Raw genomic sequence first — 24686 nt, 5'->3', positions numbered from 1 at the left:
GTTTTAAGTTGAAAAAGAAAAAGATGAGAAATAATAATATTTTAATAGTTCTAACTTCTCAGCGCCGAGCACCAAAGCTGGGCGTTGCCATAGCACTAATGCTATAGTGTGCATGGTGCGTAAGGGTAATTCGGGATTCTGGCAATTGCCGGACTCTGAATTACTTCTCCCTCAAAGTTGCTACGACTTGGAGGGGGAATAGTATTTAACACCACCAGGAATTTGAGCAGCAGCAGGGTGAGCTGTCATACGGTTCACCCTATGCCCAATTCACTGGCGGTGTACACATACGTACCCCAGAGGCAGATACTACTTACTTGGCAGTTGGAAACAGACATTATTATCCACAATGTAATGAGGTCCACAGACAGGAGTATGTCAGGGCCATAGCCCTGACATCACACTGTGGGAGGAGTTTGACCTCAATATCAGCCACACCTCCTGATGATCTATTCGAGAAAAGGTAAAGATTTCCTGTGGCAAAGAGGGTCTCCGCTACTGATTGGGATGAAGTTTAATCCTGGTTAAAATCCTTCTTTAAGTAAGCATATTTAAATCTGGGTCTACCACTGGGTTTCAAAGGAATGCCATCTCACGTCAAGCGCTGTGCACTCTGCGCCGCATGTCACATCACGCAGGCAATCTGATGGCTCTCTATCATTTGGGGTGACTGAAGAACACTGTTTAATGCTCAGATAGATTTACTATTCTAGTTTCATCTATTCACTGTTTTCTCATTGTTTTCACGTTGGGAGGGGGGAAGGGCTAGCTTAAGATTTGTGGATCATTTTCTCTTTATTTGTCAATGGGCTAGACAGCTTGACGTGAAATGAGGTATGGAGAGGTGTTTTTTTCCCCCTTCCCTGTAGTGAAATATTCTGAAACTTCACATTCTCTCGTGAAGGTATACAGGAGAAAAGGATGGTTTTAGGCAGTGGAACGTGAAGGACAAGCACCAGGCCTGTCACCGGTTCTGATAGCTCGGTGGTAGTTGTACATCATTCTCCCTTGGTTGGCTTGCGGACTCTTGTCTCAGCTGAAATGCAAACGTACTGACTGACACATTTATTTTTCATCTTGAACCTTGATGGTTCCATCTCCTCCCGTGCATCACTGATTTGTTTCATTCTCCTCTGTTTAACGTAGATGTACTGCCGGCCGCCCCGGGACAAGGAGACAAGACGGCGACCATGTTGTCTGATGGAGCCATCTATAGCAGCATCGATTTTACCACCAAGTCAAACTATAACTGCTCAGGACAAATTTCACAGACCACGCCGTATGCCACGACACAAATTCTGCACTCCAACAGCATCCACGAACTGGCGGTCGACTTACCAGACCAGCAGTGGAAGGCATCCGTTCAGCAGAAGTCTGATTTGACGGGATTAGGCTATTGCCTCCCTGACCAAGTAAAAGGTAGCAACGGTAAGTGCTAGTGGGCCCATTTAATGTCCTGCATGGTGCCACACGGGTACAAGAATGAATCATTGGTTGAAATGAGTCTGTGTTTACCATAACTAATAAACTGCATGCTAATTTTTTATTAATATTGCAGATTCAGAGGTCCCCAACCTTTGTCGGCTTGTGAGGCACGTATAAGTACAATAATCCGTGATGACCCACACTAAAGGCGACCCAATATCGGTTTGCTTTTTATCAGCTGGTCAGCAAATTTTGGATAAGATCATTCATATCCAAAGAATAAATTGTATTCAATCGATCCACAGCATTAAATAATACAATTGCCAATACTGATACTAGTTGCGATCATATCTATAAAAAAAATCTGCCACACTGATCAACCAGTTCTTTAAAGTGAACCTGAAGTGTATTTAAAATAAAAAAAAAACAGATACCTTAGGAGGAGAAAGGCTCTGGGACCTCTAGAGCCTTGTCGTTCCTCTCCTGGTCCACTCATTCCAGCGCTGTCTCCCTCATTTACAGTCTCTGACTGATGGGTTGGAGACTGCTCTTTTCTGCCTTGGGAGTAAGTCTTTGGGAGCCCGAGTGCTCCTGAAAACGAGTGGCTCTGTAGTGTGTGTGCTTGAGTGCTCTTTCGCATGCACTTGCGCATGCATGGTACGGAGCTGCCCGTCTTCGGGAGCACTTGGGCTCCTGAAGACTTCTGAAGTCTCCCGCAGCAGGAGATTTGACCGGGGACACAGTGCTGGAACAAGGAGACTGCAAGAGGAACAGGAAGGCTCTACAGGATCCAGAGCCTTCCCCCTCCTTAGGTAAGTATCTGTTTTTTTATTTCAAACTTGCTTCAGACTCACTTTAAAGCCAAACGTTTAACAAAATCAAATGCTGTCAAATCACATGCTGTTCAGATGCAAAGGAAGAGGCAGCACCAGCAGTTCTAGCAGCTTCTAATCAGATGAGAAAAGCTCTGTCACTGTGTGCTCCACAAGAATAGGAAAATGTGCCTGCATTTGGGCTCTAAACAACAGAAACTCTTCTCAAGCTGAAGGCAGCCATATGGGTCATACTACCCAGACACCATTAAGTCTTCTTGCTGAAAATAGAAATATTCTTTTATCAGACCCCCTACTTTTGCCAAGTACATCCAGCAGCAGAAGATCAAACAGATTATAGGTATTGAGTACCGGAGAGGCTGCTGAGAGCCAAATCAAAAATGCATGAAAATTACATGTGGCTCCCGAGCCTCTGGTTGGGGACCGCTGCTCTAATTCCCAGTGATCAACTCCCCTCCCCACCGTATTTCCATTTCAACCATCAAACCTTCTCCCTCACCACCTCTGCTTTTCTGCTGATTGCATGTGGTGCATGAGCTTTTTGCTGTGTACTAATCACATGATGCCACGGTGACCTCTGCCCTTTAACCCTCAGCCTTAATATACATTCCCGACTATCGTTCTGAGGGATTGTCAAATAGAATGCCACACAACCAGTCACAGGATTTCAGCACCACCAGCTCACACAACAGCTCTGAGAGAAGTGGCAGCCTTTCAGGTTGGTTATATCGTTGCGCAGACCGCATTATCTAACATGCTTGACTGACAGTTTTCTGTATGCTTGACGATGGGCGTGGGAGGATTTTAGCACGTTCACAGAGCAGCTAAGATGGTGACAAAATGTGCAAAAATATCTGTCTGGTGTTGTCTTTAATGTCGTTAGCACAGATCCATCTAATTAACCACATGGTCTAAAGATAACTACTGTACAATGCAGTCATCTCATGCACAGTACTGGTAGATATAAGAATGAGAAGAAGGAAGACTTGATTGGTTACTGTAGGCAACAAGGGCCATTCACTATTTCACTTGACCACATTTTGAGACATTTTTGATAAGTAAACAATAATAAATAAACTGTAGAGGTCCTTTGCAGCAGGGTTGCCAACCGTCTGTTTTTAGATGGACAGTCTGTACAAAATAATGTAAAAAAGAACTGTCTGTACTTGTCCGTACTTTCTTTGTGGGTGTCCATTCTCTTAAGGAGACCACGGTTCAATCCAGAACCTCTAGTGCCCACGTGTGTTTAGTGTGCCCATGTGTCACGTCACACAAGAAGCTTTTCATGGCTTTCAAATAAAAGTAACATGCTGCATACACAGACTGTTCAGAGAGGTTGCTAATTAATGCTAATTAAAAATACCAGATAGGTATGAAATAGTCTGTTGCAGCTATTCATTTAGATTTTAAAAAACTGTAAAAAAAAAAGTGACCATGCCCACAGTTTAGCCTCACCCACAACACACTTTAAAAGTGTGCTTCTGACTCGTCTGTCCAAAAGTTTGGGCGTGCAGATTTTTTGGGCCTGTTGTCCGTGAGAAATTAGAAATTAGGTTGGCAACCCTGCTTTGCAGTGCCTGTTGCCTTCCAAAGTGGATCCACGCCCATCCTGTTGGTTGAATGACAATGTATCCGCTGTCCATTAAGATTGCGCAGGGTCAGGAATGTCCATAGTGGTAAAGCGACAGACAATCTTGGATCCAGTTAGAAACCAGACTTTGTGTGCAAGCTCATAGAAAGCAGGTCTAGCAGCACACCTTGAAGCGTATGCACTAAACATTGTTAAATTTGTCTTGCACAATTTTACTGTTAGCTTTGCTGCCAAAGTATTGCGCAACTAGCATGACCTACATTACTCAGGTAATATTAACATCGTTATTGTAATGAGCGCTAAGCTACTTGCTTACTTGCTTAGCACATTTTACTCTAGCAATGTTTGCATCACCTAGGTAATGCAGGGAGTTCACAGCAATTTTACTGTTTATTATCATTACCGTTAATTACGCTGCGTATGTAGGTTATACATACTGCACACTGCAAGTTTACTGATGTTTAGTGCATATGTCCCATTACGTGGTCCAGTGAATCAAGGGTGGACTTTTCACCCCCCGCCCCCCCCCCCCCAAAAAAAAAATTGCCTGCTATTTATTAAGAAAACTCATCAACTATCAGCAATCCTTGCTATGTTCTGATTGAGATTAACAAGTAAATTAGACCTACTACGTCATGTGATAAAGAACATAAGTATTATTGTTTCATCTCACTGGAAAGCAATAGTAGTCAGTTTGTCTATTTTCATATTACTGTGCTTTTGTTTTGCTAACTGGACATTATTATCACCACCATTTGTGAGGTTTCTTTTCTAGAAAAGAGGCTCCCTTTTGCTGGGAATACACAATGAGATTTTTCAGCAGATTTACTGTCCGATTGATTTTCTGATTGATTTTATACACGATGAGATTTTTGAGCAGATTTACTGTCTGATCGATTGTCTGGTTGATTTTGCGATTGTTTTCTGATTTCCATTTATTTCTATGAGAAATCGATCAGAAAAACAATCAAAAATCAGAACGGACCGGTCAGAAATTATCTATCAAACCATCTATCTGCCAAAAAACCTCATGGTGTATTCACAGCATTGTAAATAGGGATAGCAATGCTTACGAGAACTCACGGAGAAGCATGTGATCAGTTGGATCAGCTGATAAATTTGTGAGCTTCTGATTTGCTGTGATGACTTCCTGGTTGAACACATGATCATGACCAGCAAATCAGAGCCTCACAAATCCATCAGATGATCAAACTGATCACATGCTTCTCCGTGAATTCTCCTTAGGGCCCATTCACACTAGTTAGCGATTTTCTATGCATTAAAATGCATGAATAAATGGTTCTTTTGTGCATTGCAAATATCTTTATAAATATAATTTCCTTTTTATAATAGCTTTAAACACCATAAATAATGTTAGTTTCATACAATGCAATTTTTCAAAAATAACTATTGTAAATGGACCTGTCAGGTTTTGCAGTGATTGTAAGCAGATGTTGCTGCTTAAAGGGTATGGGTGGTTCATAACTCATCAGCAGCTTCAATAGAGATATCTCTATAGGAGTTATCTAGTTTGAGATAAGTCCACTGCTTTTGACCTCAGTTGGCCGAACTCCTTGTGCTGTAAATTCTTGGAATGCTTTGATCTCTCTCTACTAGCAGAAAATATAGAAACTGAAAGCAGAAGTCCTGAGTTATTGTCTCACACTGCCCTCTAGTGACTAGTGGCCATAAATACACATTGCAGCAGTAATAAGCCTTGTGCACTTGCAAGCCTCTAAATAAATTGGCTGCTAAAGGTTTACTTTGCTAACCACTGACAAGGGTAAATATTAGCCAGAATATTTAAAATCTGAAGTGTATTTTAAAGTATATGTGCTTGTCCACTTGTCCTTTGAGCAGCAGAATCAGTTTACAGATGCTTTGGATCCTGATGGTTCAGTGTTTTTCTGTAGATGCGCTTTGTGTCTTTAGTATGATGCAGTGTAAATTAAATGCAGACATCTTTGGCTTTGTGCAGGGGGAAAAGGGGGTAAGAAGAAGAAGACCAAGAACAGCACCAAGAGTCAGAAGAGCAATCCAGGATCCAACTGGGCTAATGTTCCCCTTCCTCCTCCGCCTATCCAGCCACTGCCTGGTACAGAGATAGAGCACTATGGGTTAGAGCATCAAGAGACTGGGTAAGGCTCAATAGTTTTATTTTACAGGGTTCATCATTGAAAGTGCATCAATAACTAACACTGTTAGGCCTGGGTTTTGTCCCCATGTCCACACCATCTTTGCAGGCTGAGTGAGTTCATTAAAGTGCACCTGAACTGAGAACTTCCTCTCTGCGCTAAAAGATAAGCAACAGCTTAATAACATTTAAAAAAATATTTCTGTGTTACAGCTGATACAAATCCTGTAATAAATCTGCAATGTGTCTGCTTCCTGCTTTCATGGAAGCAGACATAGGGTTAACATCCTGTGTTTACAAATTAGCTGCTCTGCCGAGGCAGCCAGCTGATACAGCTGAGGAATCAAATTACAGTTGTGCTATAATCTCTCCTCACAGAAGAGGGGGGGGATAAGACAGGCTAATTTCACTAAGTACATACAGGGCGCATTTCTTTATGTTTTCCTCTTGTCCTGTGCGAGAGTTCAGGTCCACTTTAAACACCCATTTTCTTGCAAAACCCAATACTGCAAACACAAGAAAACTGCTGCTCACTATACAGGGTCCTCCTCAATTCAAGTGTTGACAAGTGACTACCTTAAAGTGTATTTGAGCCAAAGCTCTGGTACAAAAGTATATGCAAACCTAAAGAGAGGGACGGCTCAGGATCCCTCTCTGCTCTGCTCTCCCCCGTCGCTGAACAAACCGCCCCCCCCAATCCCCTCCCCCTGGAGATTTGCGACATTGCTGGCGATATAGCAATATCCCCACTTCCTATCCAGGCCGTGCGGTTCCTCTTCCGTATTCTTGGCTGCACTGTAGACGCTCGAGCTCCGGACTCCATCCTACTGCGCATGTGCGGCCACGCTCGCCTGTCTCTTGCGTGGCTATGACTGCAAGGAGAAGAGCTGCGCGGTCCCAATGTGGAGAGGGGCCGCGCTCAGCAATGAGGGGGGGGGGGGGGGCGTGCTCAGCATTGGGGGGGCTGCTGACGACCGAGGGGAGCCTCAATAGAATCCTGAGGCTTCCTTCTTTTAAAGGTAATATATTTAATTTGGAAAATAGAAAAGAAATGCACAAAGGGAACTATAGAAAAGTACTCTGTAGTACATACAAGGCAACAAATGATTAATGCTCCTTTCACACAATGCAAATGGCATTGTGATGCTATACCATGCAAATGCAACGCAACATAGGTGAAAAGTTGTGGTACCATTGTGGGACGACCATACAGTGAGGGACACAGTACAATAAAAGAATGCCTCACTGCCACTGTAAACACACACTTTGCCCTGTAAAAGCACTGCATGCTGTGCAATATGCCAATGTTACGCTCCACAATCAATGTAATAGCCTATAGGTATGTGCATAACAAATGCCCCTGCAACCCCCGTCATCACAGGGGGCCCAAAGGCTTTGAAGGCCCCTCCTCCTCCTCCCTCTCCCTAACCGCGAATGCAGCCAATAATAAAAAAAGCCTCTCCGTTTGCTCACAAAAACTGTCCCTGCCACCTCCTCCTGTCATGCAGAATAGCGGAGTCATTTTTTCCTGCTTCCAGATGCTGCTTCACAGCAGAACACCCTCTGCTGCCATTTGCTGGCTCCCAGTCACGTGACCCGCATCGGGATCAGAGATCAATGGGCAGGGCCGGATTTTTTACTCTTTACCGCCCAAGGACACTGTCACCAGCCGCCCCACTTCAGTATAGTTATCCAGATGACCCCTCCCCCTTTCCCTCCAGTATAGGTAGCTAGATGACTCCCTTAATCCCTCCCCCCTTCCCCTTCAGTATAGGTAGCCAGCTCACCATCACACCACAGCAGCCATCAGTGTCACTCATTTCCACACTTGTCTCTAGTGCAGGATCTTCCAATCCTTTCCTTCTCCAATGCTGCCCAAGTCCATAGCCGCCGGCCACAATGCAAACATGCACAGAGAGCTAGGTGGCTAGCGGCAGAGTACCGCAGTCAGGCCTGATCTCCCTGCATTGCAGCATTTGCATAATTACAAATGCTGCACCAGTTTAGCCTGCTGCTTTGGTGCCCATGCTCCTGTGGTGCCCTAGGCCATGGCCTAGGTGGCCTTGGCCTAAATCCAGCCCTGCCAAGGGGGTCCCATGCTATCATTTTTTCAGGGGGGACCCAATAAAGTCTAGTTACGCCCCTGCCTATAGGAATATCCGTGTACAGCACTGTGATGTGGTGCTGTCATACTGTCCATTGCAATGCAACACAATGGACACAGTGTAAAAGGAGCCTGATAAAACTCCTGTGTACTTCCATTTCTGTTAGTAGTATATTTACATGCAGATAGCGATAGTCACTGAGCTATAAATTACAGAAATGCAATGAAGTGCTTTTAAGCCTTATGTGCAATACATGATGATTGTCACCGCAGGTATACATATAGAAAAAAAGTAAAATGTACAATTTTCCTGTTTAATATTTTAGATTTTTAATGGCATTTTAAAGTGTAGCTGTTCCTTGCTATTTCGGGTTTCTATGGTACTTGAGAAGGCTTCTTAAAAGATTAGACAACGTTTATTTTTAAACTATAGTGGGCGCGTCGGTGAACACAGCCAGAAATCTCTTATCCCCGCAGAGTAACAAGTTCTTCATCTGTAATAGTTCATAAAAGATTTCAGCTGTCTAAAACTTTGTCAGCTTGAGGGACGTGACTTAAAATGAACAGGATTTTTGGATTCCGCAAAAAAAAATAGCAACTCCAAATATGAACCAATACTGGCATTTTAATGGACAAAAAATAATTTAACTATTTCTGCCGCCCGGACATGAAGCTCACGTCCGGGCGGCTGCTCTGCTGCGGTGCCGCGCTTCAGTGCTTTCCCGCGCGTTCCCCCGTGGTGTCCCCCGGTAGCCCTGGGATCACTGAACGGGAACATGGTTCCCGATCACCGATCCGTGTCCCCCGCAGAAAAAACGAAGCGCTCTTACAAGAGGCTTCAGTTTTTCTGCCCGGAAAAATGTCCGCATCCCCCTTGTACTTCCGTTTAGCGAAAAGCACAAGGAGGGGAAAAAAATGAAGGTGGCCATCTTGTGGCCAAATAGTAAAACTCGTCTACATATTTTTTACATTACAATTTACACATATAACGACATTAAAAATTAACTATTTATTTCCCACACCAAAATATTACCCAAATCAAATTTTTAATAAAAAAAAAAATTAAATTAAAAAAAAAAAAAGAAAGACACAAATAGTTACCTAAGGGTCTGAACTTTTTAAATATGCATTTGAAGGGGGTATACTATGAACATTTTTTTAATTATAAACTTGTAAATAGTGATGGACGCAAACCGGAAACAATGCACCTGTATTTCCAAATAAAATATTGGCGCCATACATTATGATAGGGACAAAATGTCAATGGTATAATAACCCAAACAAACGGGCAAATAAAATACATAGGTTTTAATGATGGTAGCGTGGATTATTTTAAAGCTATAATGGCCGAAAACTGAGAAATAATGAATTTTTTCCATTTTTTTCTTATTAATCCTGTTAAAATGCATTTATAAAAAAAAATATTCTTAGCAAAATGTACCACCCAAAGAAAGCCTAATTAGGGGCGGAAAAAAAAACAAGATTTAGATCAATAAATTGTGATAAGTAGCGATAAAGCTATTAGTGAATGAATGGGAGGTGAAAATTGCTCTGATGCATATGGTGAAAAATGCCCACGGGCTGAAATGGTTAATTTTAGAAAATGGAATAGTGCTTAAATAGCACATTAATAGTACCTGCAATATCACTGTTGTGCATTTCAGGGCTCCTTTGTTACACGTCATCAGTGCACATTTTGGTGCTAAAATAACCATCCCACCCTTCGTTAATGGATCTAGGAGTTGTATATAGGAATTCCAAAAAGCACCATGTGCTAAAAATAGCTGTGTGGTGCCCCACCCTGTAGTTGTAACCCCAAGCATTTGCCTGGTTTGCCTATACCTATGCCAAATGATGGCCTCCCCACTGTGGCTGGTCAGCACAGGGTGTACAAAGGCCCTCCTGCTGTTTGATGATTGGGTAGTCAGCTCAAGGTTGAAATTATAAATCATGCGAAACTTTGGTGGGGCCTTCCAATACTTACACCCCTTCCCTTGCTTACACCTGCTGACCCTCACGGCCTGCGGGCCCATCTCCCAAGGGTCATAAAACAAGAGTGTCCATCAGGATCTTCACACCCATAACAAATGTCGCCACAAAACACCTGATCTTAAGGATGGACCCCTTTATCGGGCGGAGTGAAGTAGCAGTAGGGACCCCCTTACAGCCCTGGGCCCCCTGTGGTTGCAGGGGCTATACCCCTCTAGTTACGCCCCTGAGTCTGCAGTTTTGGCTTTACTGGCTGCATGCTTTTCCCAGGGACTCAAACTGCTGAATGCTAAGGATCAGTATGACACACGGGTATTTTTACTACATAATAAACTGACTTCCACAGAGAGTAATATTCTTATTTCCTTTAACTTCTTGCCGACCGGCTATCGCCAATGGGGCTCTGTGTTGCAGGCTGTGCGTGCATCTCCTGCTCTGGGGTCGGAGCTCCGCCCCCTCTTCAGTCTGACGCTATTTACATGTACAGCGCTGTGATCAGCAGCAGCGCTGTACTGGGGACAGCCGTGTGACACGGCTGTCCCCCTGGGGCATAAGAGAGTGATCGGCTCTCATAGGCAGAAGCCTATGACAGCTGATCGCATGATTGGCTGGCTGCAGTGAGGGAGGGAGGGAAGTAAAAAAAATGCACATTTTGTTTAAAAAACAAAGAAATAAATATTTATTTAAAAAAACAAAAAACACCTGCGGGCGATCAGACCCCACCAACAGAAAGCTCTGTTGGTGGGGGGAAAAAGGGGGGGGGGATCACTTGTGTGTTGTGTTGTGCGGCCTGCAGCTTGGCCTTAAAGCTGCAGTTGCCATTTTAGTTAAAATGTGCCTGGTCTTTAGGGGGGTTTACCACTGTGGTCCTCAAGTGGTTAAACCTTTATTTCAAGAGATAAAATGTTTTGTTTTTGTTTTTCTTCTAATCACAGTTGCAAATACAGACACAGTAAAAATTGTTAACCCATTATCAACTTCAATAGAGTTACTCGTTTAAGTGCACTGCTTTTGACTTCAGTCGGCAAAACTTGTGCTGTAAATTCTTGCAATGCTTAGATCTCTCTCTACTGTGCAGAAAATATAGAAACTGTTATTGTCTCACACTGCCCCCTAGTGACAAGTGGCAATAAATACACATAGATGCAGGAAAATTTAACAAAAAGAAATCCAAAAAATGATTAAAATAAATTGGCCTGGAGCTCTTGCAAGCCTCTTAGTAAATTGACTGCTACAGGCTTAAATACCTTATATTACAATCTTTGTTAACTTACAACCTTTGTGTTTCAAGGTATGACAGCGATGGATGGTGCCCACCGTTACCGGTGCAGACATACTTACACCAAGGCTCTGATGATGAGCTGGAAGAAGATGACGACAGGGTCCCCACTCCGCCAGTGCGGGGAGTGGCCTCATCCCCGGCCATCTCATTCGGGCAGCAGTCCACAGCCACACTGACGCCATCGCCCAGAGAGGAGATGCAGCCCATGCTACAGGCTCACTTGGATGAGCTCACCAGAGCTTACCAGTTTGATATCTCAAAGCAGACCTGGTAAATATACAACCACAATATTCAGCAGTATGGAGCCATTTGTTTCTAAATGTGTGCTGTCACATCAGCCAATCAGTTCCTCTGTTACGCTTTTAGTAACCAATAGGAACGGCCTTGGACCCTGAATAAGCACACAAATCAGGTGTTACTGACAAACATCTGACAAGATTAGCTGCATGCTTGTTTCAGGTGTGTGTGATTCAGACACTATGGATGCCAGAATGGTCAGCAGGACTGCCAGGCAACTAGTATTGTTTAAAAGGAAAAAAATATGGCATCTTCTATATACTGTACAGAGGTGATCATTACCACTACCACAGTGAATGGAGGAGGACCCCCTCAGGTCCAGGGGCCCAGCACAACCTCTGCATGCACTATATCCACACCGCTGGTCATATGTGATATAACGAGCATGAAAGTAAACCCATTCCAATCCTATGTTGGGCTACGCCCGACACTGCCTTTTCCAGCATAAATCCAATGTCAGACATAGGAATATATGGCTGCAGCTAGGGGTGACCTTTTAATTCAAAATATTGGACAAAGTCTGACACTCTGTTCAATGGCCAGTCCAGCCCCATCCTTCCGTCGCTCTGCCACCTAATTTAGGTGTCACATGGGTGCATTCAGATTCACCACTAGGGCCGCCATTGTAGGATCTAGTCTAGCATGGCACCAGCCCATGATCTGCTTTTGTACCACATTGAGCCATGTAATTATGTCATTACACTGACTTGTATGCAAAGGGGGCGGAGCTGCAGCTTGAGAGTAGGCTAACCCATCCCTCTACTGATGAGTTCCCTCTGGTGTGGGAAAGTAAAGACCCCCCCCCCCCCCCCCCAGCTTTTCCCTCTTCAGCACACAGTGATCATCCAAGTGTGGCAGGGAGGCAGGGATTTGAAAGGGTTTACACTAAACTAATTTACATGGTGGGGATACCTTGTGCATCCCGGATGCATTATAGATAATATGTTATGTAGCTATTAGTATACTAAGGCCAGTCTTAACTCATACATGGCATATTGGTGCTGTGTTAAAAACTATTCCTCCTCAGAGTTGTCGCAACTTGGATCGAGAAGTAATTTGGGGTCCGGCAATCGCTGAATCCCTGTATTAGCGTTGTGCAGACTATAGCATTACTGCTATAGCCACACCAAGCTTTGGTGTTATGCGGCTCTAGGTGGGCGCCGAAAAGCCCTTCTTCGGTTGCAACATAGCAAGCATGGTATTAACCTCCTTAGCGGAAGGCTTGCTCAGATCCGTATTCGGGAGACATCCGGATATCTCCCAGTAAAGCTGTGCGGGGGAGGGGGGTCAATCTTACCTGCATGACGTCTTCTTCGGTCCGTCTCTTGCGCCTCCCACGATACGCTCCAAGTGGCGGTCACGTAACTGCAAACACCACCTCTTTCCGGGTTGAAGGGGGAAGTGTTTGTAGTCCGGCGCATGGAACGCATCGTGGGAGGCGCCAGGGACGGACCGAAGAAGACATCATGCAGGTAAGATGGACCCCCCCCCCCCCCCCCCCGCACAGCTTTACTGGGAGATATCCGGATACAACTATCCGGATGTCTCCCGAATACGGATTTGAGCAAGCCTGCATAGTGGTAATCCCAAGTGAGGCTCGGGGCGGAAATCTGCAACTCAGAGCGGTAATCCCGAGCCTGAGTGAGTTATATGTAGGAGCTGCTGCAGATCTCTCTGTGGCATGTTTTTTTTTTTTTTTCTTGTTTTTAGGGTCTAAAAGCTTGTGAAAAAAATGTCACCGCTTTTAGACCCTAAATCTGGAAAAAAAAGTCATAACGCCAGGGAGGTTAAAGAGAACCCGAGGTGGGTTTGAAGAATGTTATCTGCCTACAGAGGCTGGATCTGCCTATACAGCCCAGCCTCTGTTGCTATCCCAAACCCCCCTAAGGTCCCCCTGCACTCTGCAATCCCTCATAAATCACAGCCATGCTGTGAGGCTGTGTTTACATCTGTAGTGTCAGTCTCAACTGCTCCCCCGCCTCCTGCATAGCTCCGGTCCCTGCCCCCGTCCCTTCCCTCCAATCAGCAGGGAGGGAAGGGATGCAGGCGGGGACTGGAGTTCTGCAGGAGGCGGGGAGAGCAGCAGACTGACACTATAGAGATAAACACAGCCATCTCTGACAAGCTTTTTGTCAGCAGCGTGGCTGTGATTTATGAGGAATTGCAGAGTGCAGGGGGACCTTAGGGGAGTTTGGGATAGCAACAGAGGCTGGGCTGTATAGGCAGATCCAGCCTCTGTATGCAGATAATATTCTTCAAACCCACCTCGGGTTCTCTTTAACACTGCGCTAATTCACATGCTAGGTGCATTTCATGCAAAGCAAGTGGCTGATCTTTGGTGTAGATTTGTTTTCGTCTCCCGGTCACCTCGAATGACGGCTCATCCTGCTTCCGCTCAAATTCCGACGCATCGTGGGGAAGAGCGCGCACCAAAATGACCTGCTTTGGATCTTTGCCCCTTTATATATGCCAAAAGGACTCTGATGCAGAGTTATGGGATTAATGGTGCACCATTGCATGCAGCACAAGTACAGCAATGATGCAGTTATACGTATAGAAAGTGGCATCCCAACCTATAAAGTCATTTCTTATTCCTGCAGCTCTTAGTGCAGTCTTAATCTGGTCTAAATAAAGTATTATGTTTCTTGTCTTCATCAGCCAGTTAACGCATTCATTTAGCAGATTTAAATGTGTGCAGTCTTTTTTTTATCACATGCAATTGAACTTGAAGGGCAGATCAATGAAGGTGACTACTGCATAATGTGATTTATTATCCACAGATACATACACAGAAGATGTAATTAGGCTTACAAATGATTGCAACAGGTTACAATTTAATGGATAATTGATATAAATCAAAAATATGAAGCAATACATCTATCAGTCAGGTCAAAGCCATCCTCTTGACTTGTCTGCAGTATTGATGTGAGGAGGGGGAAGGCTGGCCCATAATTCAGATCTGTATATATCTTCTGGAAAACTGGATCTAATGACTACAGGAAAGTGGTCAGCGAGATAATTTATGACAAGTATTTGTGTTTGTTCCATGGTCCCTTTATATTCCGTAGTAACGCCAAGAATCTGCTCAATATCCCTCATGCATCTTTTCACCTCACCAGAGCATAGCATGCAATTAGGGGGCTTTGACACTTTTCCCTGCGATTTTCGGACCATTTTTTGGAAGATTTTGTATTTGCAATTCTAAAGTTTGGAATTTTTTGCATCCAATTCACCTTTTTTTTAAATTTGAAATTCTGATGCAAATTTTCTCATTCCGATTTTGCCATGTATAGCCATAAATTTCATTTACATGAATTTGTATATAATTAACTGAGTTTACAATCAGAAATCGGTATTTGGAATACAGTAATCGGAAATCCGTGGAATACCGCATTACTGAGATTCAGAATTTTTATTGTATTGTACGGCAGATATAAGAATTCCACAGATGCCATTTAGGCCATTTACAAGGGAGATGAATCCAGCATTGTTTCCCTGACGACAAGCCCTCCCCCGATCCATCTTTCTCCATCTTCCGGCCAGCGGGTATGCACAATGTTACACGACGGACGTGACGAGACTTCAAGCGATTGTGGTACTTTGTGCAGGAATCATTGGTAATCTTAAAGATCCGATCCACCATGATGGTCGTTAATGCTGCGCAAGGTTTTCATAATCGTGCGGCGTGCCTGTATCCACGTTGTGAGATCGGCTAAACGACCACTCGCCACTCAAACAATTGCCCGTCATCAGTAGATCATCAGAAAAATCAGGTGGGAACGCACCTTTTAGAAGTTGACCTATTGGGCCAATCAGAGAATCAGTATTGTTACACGGAAATTTGAATTTTTGTGGAATCTCGAGTACCAAGACCTCAAATTTTGAGGTCAACGACAAGACTCGGAATTATTAGGCCAATCAGAGAATTCAGAAGTGAATTACGCGTAATAAGTACATCCATAAAAAATATATATATATTTTCAATTACCTAACTTTATTGACAGAAGAGCAAAAAAAAACATCCCAAGGAAATCAGAAAGACACTTGTTGGAATGTGGAATTCTGTCGGAATCGGAAATTGTCATTTCCAACCATCCCTAGTGAGCGGCATGCAATTCCCTTTTACTGCATAAAAAAACAATGCATTTTTTGTGAAAAAGCATGTATAGTTTTAGTGCAAATAATGGAAGAGAAATATGTTCATTTTCATATAATTTCATAAGGGCTCTTTCACACTACAGCCCTTTTTCAGCGTTTTAACGCAAAGTCGAAACTTTGCGTTGACCAAGGTAAAATGAAATTCCGTAGACTTTCATTTTGCCTTTCACACCCGACACTGTGTTTCGATGCTTTTCGGTATGGCGCACCTGGGAGCATTTTATCGTCGGGAATCTGCATTTCGCCGTCGGGTTAATTACTACCGCCACTACTCAGCGTCGCACTGCAGATTCCCGACAACACGCCGCAGCCTATTCAACGCGTGCAGGACAACGGCTCCTGCATGCGCTGTTAATGTGTAAGAGGCCTAATAGGATCTTGTTCCACATTTAAAGTCCTCTCCTCATTATTAACAAGCATACATAATATTTCACAGTGGTTAAATTGAATAACTGAATCAAGTTCCTTACTGCAGTAGATGAATATGGATGAAAGTTGGATCTACATCTGTATAAATATATAACATTGACATTCTGCTCAACTCATTTCCATACTCTCGATAATTTATGTTGCAATCTGGTTACTCAAAATGTAGTCAAAATGGTCAATTCTGTTTAATTCATTTTTAAACTTCGTTAATTCCAATCCTCATGTTTTAGGCATTTGCAGAGCAATAACCAGCCACCGATGGCTCCCGTCCCGCCGATGGGATATGTATCTGGAGCATTTATTTCAGACATGGAGAAAGACCTTCATGATCGAATGGAAGATGACAATGAAGATGATATATGTAGACCTCTCAGGGGTCTTGAACACACTCCAGGTTCTAGCATGGATAATCTGGACAGCTCTGTCACAGGTATACATTTTTAATCTTGCTTTGGGCAAAGTTAATGCAGGGTAAACACCATGACTTGGCCTCAAACAGCACCAATTGTTTATAGAAAAAAAGGTCTTCTTTTTTCAGCAGTGATTAGAATATCTGTCAAGCATGAGATTTCCTTACTTCCTAGCCCTAGACACTAGTTGTACCTAGCCCTGGACACTAGTTGTGTAGTTCACCCAATTGTCAAATATTTAAAGAAAAACAACCTGCTACATTATTAGAATGTTACTTATATGCCTGATTTATATAACATATTATTTTGTGTGGGCAGTTACTTAGTTAGCATCCTTAGCATTAGTCTTTTTTTTTTTAAAGTTGGTTCCAGGAGTTGAACCCAAACTCTCATGCGTGGGAGGTAGAAGCACTACCCCTACACCTTCATCCTTGTCTTGAAAATTTACAGCACAACCGAAGTGACATAACACACCCGAAGCCGACATATTTATCTCAGTTCAAACAATGCAAATGTCTTGGCTGTTCTGCAAATTTTTTGCCTATAATACTTTTAGCCATAGACTCAGAACAAGAATGCAGATCAGGTGCTCTGACTGAAATCTTACTGGATAAGCCACATGCTTGTTTCTGGTGTGTGATTCAGTCACTTCTGATGCCAGAAAGATCATCAGGACTGCCAGGCAACTGGTGTGAAAATGAATCGTTCATCCTCCATAACCCTCTCACCTCAGGTGGGTTAAAGGTCCTGGGTTTGACCATAGTCTAGGTTCTTATCTGAATATATTTTACGTATGTTCTCTGTTTTTGCATTGGTTTCCTCATACATCTAAAAAACATAGTGCTAGAATAATTGGTTTACCCAAAATTGGCTGTAAACTGTGTAGAAAAGTTTAGACTGTGAGCCCCTTTGAGGAACTATTTTCTACAGCCCCTTTGAGGAACCATGAGTAATGTTGTTTGTTTATTATACTCTGTAATGTGCTCTATTATGTTTTGGCACTATATGAACACTGGACACAGTGTTCATACATAGTATTGGTCTGTTTGAGGCTCGATACCCACTTGCACCAAATACATACCTGTTTGGTACGCTTTTGGTAATGCAGCAAAGAACATGGAAACAGATCCGATGTTAAAAATAGCTTGTGCATACACTTGTGTTTTTTTAATTAATCCACTCACTGGGCTTGATTCACAAAGCCGTGCTAACAGTTAGCATGCTGGTGAAAAGCCGTTTATCCCGCCTAAACTCAGTTTAGGCGTGATACGTTTAGGCGTGATACGTTTAGGCGTGATAAGTTTAGGTGTGATTAGTTTAGGCGTGATAAGTTTAGGTGTGATAAGTTTAGGCGTGATAACTATAGCACCAACTGGGTTAGCACCACAGTGCACAGCTGATCAAAAGTTTTGTGCTAGCAAAGTCTGGTGCACTTCGCATAGAGTTTAATGGCGCTGCTTTGCGTGCGGGACTTTGCGCGCGATCTAAACTTATCTAAACTTATCACGCCTAAACTTATTACGCCTAAACTGGCTTTTCACCAGCGTGGTGCAATGGTTATCATGCCTAAAATCTTTTAGGCGTGCTAACTGGGTTTGCACCGCTTTGTGAATCGAGCCCACTGAGTTGCAGTAAATGGAATGCAATGTCTCAAACTGCTGCATTTTTACCAGATAACGAGTGCATTTCCCATAGAAACCTATGGTGGAAGCACATCCACTTCAGATGCGAACTGGACAGGAAAACAAAACAGAGTGAACACGGAACTGATCTGCTCTATTTTGATCTGTTGCAAGTGGGAACTGAGCTAGATTTAGAACTCAACCAATTTATATCGCATTTCTTCATTCTTCATTTCTGGAGTTTGTCAATTGATTATCCTATTTAAACGTAGTCCTCAACTTGGATCTGAGTTGGTGATTATCTGGGGAGCATATAGTTCTCTCACATCCACCACTCACTATGGGCCCCAAAACTTAAGCACCAAGCTTAATCAAAAACAACAAAAAAAAGCTTGCAGAGGCCTCAAGGATCCATAAAAAAAGTGCAAAACTTTATTTTGGATAATCACAAACACAGCAACTAATTTTAAAAGCAATTAAAATTCAGAGTCCCTGGAGCACCCCAGACCATCCTCACATACCACTCCATTCACACAGACCACTCATTGCGCTAGTATCACAACGCTGCAGTGTTAGCCTAACTAGATAAATGTTGAATCCAAATGGATATACAGATCTGGCCATATAGATATGTCCTACAATAACTGGACAATTGTATATCCGACAAAAGCCTTGAGTGCACTCAAATTAATTAAGGCTCACAGCAAAAGTGTGCTTGCTCCAATGGACCGAGCAGTGACTATAGCAGGTAATTTCACAATGTCCATACTAGTGCAATGAGTGGTCTGTGTGAATGGAGAGTGGTATGTGAGGATGGTCTGGGGTGCTCCAGGGACTTTAATTGCTTTTAAAATTAATTGCTGTGTTTGTGATTATCCCAAAAAAAAGTTTTGCACCTTTTCATGGATCCTTGAGGCCTCTGCAAGCTTTCTTTTGTTGTTTTTGATTAAGTTTGTCAATTGATTGTCAACTTTCGGTGGACTTCTTGAGCATTGTGGAAGACATTCACCACCACTTTGAAAAAGTTATCCTCATCTAAATCAAGATAGGGGACATTGTCAGCATTTGTGTCTATTTGTAATTTTACCAAGTAACTTAATGCATTAACTGAGACGGGAGATGTCCAAGCACAGAATTGGAGCTGTATAATGTAGTCCCCATAATCAGTGGCTTCCAAAAGTCATGTAAAGGACCCATCTGTTTCAAAAAGGAGAAAACAATCCATAAACAATGAGGGGGACCTTTGGCACCACTAATCATCAAATATACAGTGCTCTTTTCAACTTTACCTAGTCAATTAACATTTCTGTCCATGTAATTGAAACAATTACCAATATTAGGGAATAAAAATGTAGGCATTTCCAATCGGAACTCAAAAAATGAAAGTCGGATTTCAGTGGAAATACCACATTACCGCAAATAGGTAATTTTACCCCTATCACAGAAATCGGAAGCATTGAACCAATCAGAGAATGCAGTCAACTCTGAAGTGTTTGGCCAATCAGAAAAAGACTAATCGTAAATTGTAAAAAAGAAATCAGAAATCGGTGGAATCTGTAATCTGCATTAGTGGAATGGGCCTTTCCGACAATTCCTACCATGGAAGTAACCTATTGTAGCTCTAGTTTTGTACGTAGATATCCTTTCTGCCTCAGTTTAGCTCTAACAGAACTTGCAGTGCGGTGATTAGCTTAACCATACAAACATGCTCATTTTATGCATTAGAACTGGAGGGACTACTTAGATTAATTGAGAAACATTCTCAAGAATTCTAGCCGATTTATATGCTATCCCTAGACATTTCATGCCCTAGATAAACAGAAACCTTCAAAGACATATCAGAGTTTAAAGTTTTCAATCACCAGTGTCCCAGCATGACATTGTTCAAAATCATACAGATACACTTTTAATAGCTTCGACTATCTATCTGCCCCCTTTTCTGGCCTGTTTAGTTAACAAAAATTGTTTAATATACACACAGCCATGCAGATATTCCCTATCATTCCGGTTCAGGGATATCTTATTATGCATTCATATGAAACATCAAGTTAAAGTTGGTTTTTGAAAATATGTTTGATTTACTACAAAAAGACAAGAGCCTTCATGCATTTTAAGCAACATTAAGACATGAAAGTAGACCTTCATCAACAGATCACTCTGCCGGGGGAAGGCAAGGATGTGACACACGTGAGTTGAAGAACTTCACACAGGCAGACTTATAAATAGTTTTCCTCCTTAATTAGGGACTAATGTTATTCTCTTTCTTAAAATGATCAGACAGAAGCAATGTCAGCTTGTACGCTTAGCCTGCCATCTTATACAATATTCACGTGTTCTTTTCAGCAGGTTTGGGAAAAGTTGACTAAAATCTAATTAAATAGTATAAACATGTTGAAAAGTCAGTGATATCAGACTGAATTAATAAATTATGAGGTTTTGTTTCATATGAATGGAAGGTTTTTTTTTGTTTGTTTGTTTTTTTATACCAGTACCAGATTTTAGCAAGAGCTGATCAAAGAAAGTAAATTAAAACTGCATTTTAGATAGGATGTCTCCACCAAAACTGTATGAGAGGGACCACTGTTCATGCAGACCGTCATACATGTGTTACTGACAGGGCCGGATTTACCATAAGGCACTGTAGGCACATGCCTACAGGCACCTGATGATGGAAAGGTAGCTCACTCCCCTCCCCGAGCACCTCCCTCCCTGGAATTCCAAGAGTTGGGGGAAGTTACTCACCCAGCTCTTGGCATTCCACTAACTAGATCTCCCATCAGTCAAAGGCACCTCTAGCTACTTAATACTGAGGTTCCTCTAGCTACCTAATACTTGGGGGCACCTCTAGCTACTTAATACTGAGGGTACCTCTGGCACCTGTAGCTACCTATGGGGGCAAGGGAAGTAAGGGAGAAGTGACAGCTGGGACAGCCAGTGGTAGGGGTTTGTAGTGAGTTTGGTGGGGGTTTGTAGGTTCATGGAGGGCAAAGTCTGAGATGTCAGGGCATCTGAGCCTTTAGGCTCCTGTGAGGTAAATCCGGGCCTGGTTAGGTTACTGAGCAATAGCAGGGAAGAGGCGCCCATGGAAGGTAAGCAGGGCTGACGGAGGCGTACTTCCTCAAAGAAGACAAATACTGTAATGGCTTTAGAATTTATTCACAACCCATCTTACTGGACACAAGGGGCATCTAAACAGGGAGTGGGGAATTTGAGTGCCTTTTTAATTTTAAAAGAGGCACTTCTTTTCTTCTCATCTACATTTGGGTTCTTCCTTCTTCCCTATTTTTACATTTTATACACTTCTTAGTACAAGTTTAGCAAGATGGTAAGACAAGTTCCGGTTATACCCCAATGCCCTTCCTCCCCTTGTCCTCCCACCTGGGGAGTGCAGAACCGGAGATTAGATAATACTGACAGAGAGCAACTCAATGATGGCTTGTGGGAGGAGGGAGTTATAAAGGAAAAGACCCGAAGAAAGGCGGTTGAGCAATAACAACAACCCGGTATTTAAAGTGCCTACAAGTTTATCTTTACTGGTGTTGGTAATCAAATTTGGAACCACGTGTTTCGGGACCCAAACAGCCAAATTCAGCACCATTTTAGCACTAGACAGCAGGATGGGGTGTGTTTCACTTAACTCGGATACAAGCAGGAAGGAGGAAGTATCACAGTTAAATGTAACACGCCCCATCCTGCTGTTTGGTGCTGAAATGGTGCTGCATGTGGGTGTTCACGTTCCGAACCACGTGATGCTGAATTTGAATACCAACACTAATCTTTACTCAAAATTGCCTGAGGGTAATACACAAAGTTTGTCTCCCTGGCTTACTTCAAGGCTATTCCAGAGCGACGTATGTTATCAGCCGTAGCATTACAGAGTACCCAGCAAGCTCATGATGAACCAGAACTCCTAGGAGTGTGTAAGGGCCAACAATAGACCTAAAAGCCTTTTAACTACAATGCTGTGGAAAACAAAAGTTTGCCTTGTAGCTGACACATCATTGCATTCCAGCAGATCTGGAGGTGTTTAGCTTACAGGGACAACAATGGATGATTTACATATTAAGCAGTGATGCATTGTGGGACACCTCAGAGTGCACTTGAACCTGAATAATCACAAATACCTTCTGTTTTAAGAAGACAAACTTTTGTTTTCCAGCTGTAGCATAGGGAAGCTATTTTCTGTTGTCCATGTAACATGTAACATTGCCAAATTTCATGTACTGTCCACAACCCAACTTAACATGCCAGATTTCTTCTTATCCATTATGTACAGGTGAAACTAGAAAAATCTGAATATCATGCAAACGTCCATTTATATCAGCAATTAAACTTATGAGGTGAAACTAATATATGAAATAGGAACCATTTGCAGGTGTTTGGGATGACTTAGCTGATTAGAGTCTGACACTTTGAGCCTAGAATATTGAACCTTACCACAATATTCTAATGGTGTGAGATTTTGATTTTGGGGTTTCCATAAGCTGTAAGCCATAATCATCAACAGTGTAACAAATAAAGGCTTGACATATCTCACTTTGCATGTACTGAGTCTATGGGCTGTTGCACACCAGAGCGGTTCTGGAGTGGTTTTTAAAACGTTTGCAGGGGAAAAACCGCTTGGCTAATGAAAGTGAATGGGCTGGTGCACACCAGAGCGGTTCGTTTTTTCCACAAACGCAAACTCGGGGGCTGCAGCATTTTTTAGATTTTTGAGGTGTTTCTGCCTCAATGTTAACCACTTGCCGACCGCGCACTCATACCGCGCGTCGGCAAAGTGGCAGCTGCAGGACCAGCGACGCAGTATTGCGCCGCCAGCTGCAGGCTGATTAATTAGGAAGCAGCCGCTCGCGCGAGCGGCTGCTTCCTGTCAATTCACGGCGGGGGGCTCCGTAAATAGCCTGCGGGCCGCCGATCGCGGCTCGCAGGCTAAATGTAAACACAAGCGGAAATAATCCACTTTGTTTACATTGTACGGCGCTGCTGCGCAGCAGCGCCGTAAGGCAGATCGGTGATCCCCGGCCAATCAGCGGCCGGAGATCGCCGCCATGTGACAGGGGACAGCCTGTCACTGGCTGCACAGGACGGATAGCGTCCCCGGGGATGAGCAGATAGGAGAGGGAGGGGGGAATTTTGCCGCGGAGGGGGGCTTTGAGGTGTCCCCCCCCCCCCCCCCCGCAACATGCCAGACAGGAGGAGCGATCAGACCCCCCCTGCACATCATCCCCATAGGGGGGAAAAAGGGGGGGGCGATCTGATCGCTCTGTGTGCCAGCTGATCTGTGCTGGGGGCTGCAGAGCCCACCCAGCACAGATCACAAAAAATAACGCTGGTCCTTAAGGGGGGGGTAAAGGGTGGGTCCTCAAGTGGTTAAAGTATAGGAAAGTGGAAAAACTGCTCTGAAAAACTGTAGATCTGAGCGGTTTTCCAGGCATTTTTGTTACAAAAGCTGTTCAGTAACAGCTTTACTGTAACAATATATGAAATCTGCTACACATAAACGCTCCAAAGAATGCTAGGCATGTTTAGAAAACCTCTCTAAACATGCCTAGAATCGCTCTGAAATCTGCTTCAAAAACCTCTAGCGTTTTGCGGATCTGCTAGAGGTTTTTGGTGTGCACTGGGCGTCTTTCATATATTAGTTTCACCTTTTAAGTTGAATTACTGGAATAAATGGACTTTTGCATGATATTCTAATTTTTTGAGTTTCACCTCTAAATGTTTACTGTAGTAGAGCATTGTGTGTATATAAATTGAACTTACACATGGTATCCCCTAGCCCTTCTTGGTATGCAGGAAAAATCTCTCTCCAGGCAGTAATGACTTCTGCTAATACTATACCTACCCATGAAGAAGGAATCACATTCCCATCACAGATGAGGATACTGGCTGGACTTATTTTGATACATCAGCTTGGCAGCTTTGTCTTTCCTGTCTATCAGAGCTTCAACTGTGACTGCTCATTTTACTGACTGCAAATAAATTGCAGAACGGTGCTGCCTACAAAGCACACTGGTGCTCCTGGGGTGCTCTTCTTCCAGCAGAATTTCTCTTTAAGATTAATGTTACAGAAGGAGGCACATGACTGATCTACCACCCAGCATCTCCTCTTCTCTCCCGTTCCTTCTGCATATTTGTAAGGAAAGTGTTATCGTCTACACTGCAGGTCACATAACACATCCTAACTGCCACCTAAGATTTATGTTCCACAGATCAAGCTAGGCATTAAATTACGGCTTACTGTTTTGTATGAAAGGAGTTTCGTCACGCAGGAAAACACCTGTGAGATTAAGCCTTGATAGGAACAGCAATTCCGTCAGTATAGGTGCAGTTTCTCTGAGTTAGTTTGCGGTGCTTGAATCAGGAGATGGCTTCTTCTGCGAGAACCTAATTACACAGGTGTTTAGACCTA

At 43.2% G+C, this 24686-nt stretch overlaps 1 protein-coding gene across 20 annotated transcripts in view; it reads left to right on the top strand.

Annotated features, from left to right (window-relative positions):
• ROBO2 (roundabout guidance receptor 2) overlaps positions 1-24686 on the top strand; it is a 1374514-nt gene that overhangs the window by 1322982 nt on the left and 26846 nt on the right. For 13 of the 20 annotated variants that reach the window (XM_068270504.1, XM_068270514.1, XM_068270503.1 and 10 more), the window contains 5 exons: positions 1147-1428; positions 2854-2976; positions 5828-5987; positions 11368-11628; positions 16473-16672. In XM_068270504.1, coding sequence (XP_068126605.1) covers positions 1147-1428; positions 2854-2976; positions 5828-5987; positions 11368-11628; positions 16473-16672 — 1026 coding nt within the window. The remainder of the gene's footprint in view (positions 1-1146; positions 1429-2853; positions 2977-5827; positions 5988-11367; positions 11629-16472; positions 16673-24686) is intronic. The other 7 variants (XM_068270509.1, XM_068270517.1, XM_068270510.1 and 4 more) reach the window with 1 other exon arrangement.

This window comes from Hyperolius riggenbachi, chromosome 2 (genome assembly GCF_040937935.1).
Source record: "Hyperolius riggenbachi isolate aHypRig1 chromosome 2, aHypRig1.pri, whole genome shotgun sequence".
Classification (NCBI taxonomy): domain Eukaryota; kingdom Metazoa; phylum Chordata; class Amphibia; order Anura; family Hyperoliidae; genus Hyperolius; species Hyperolius riggenbachi.
The sequence above is the reverse complement of the archived record's forward strand: the minus strand, read 5'-3'. Positions and strand labels throughout refer to the sequence as shown.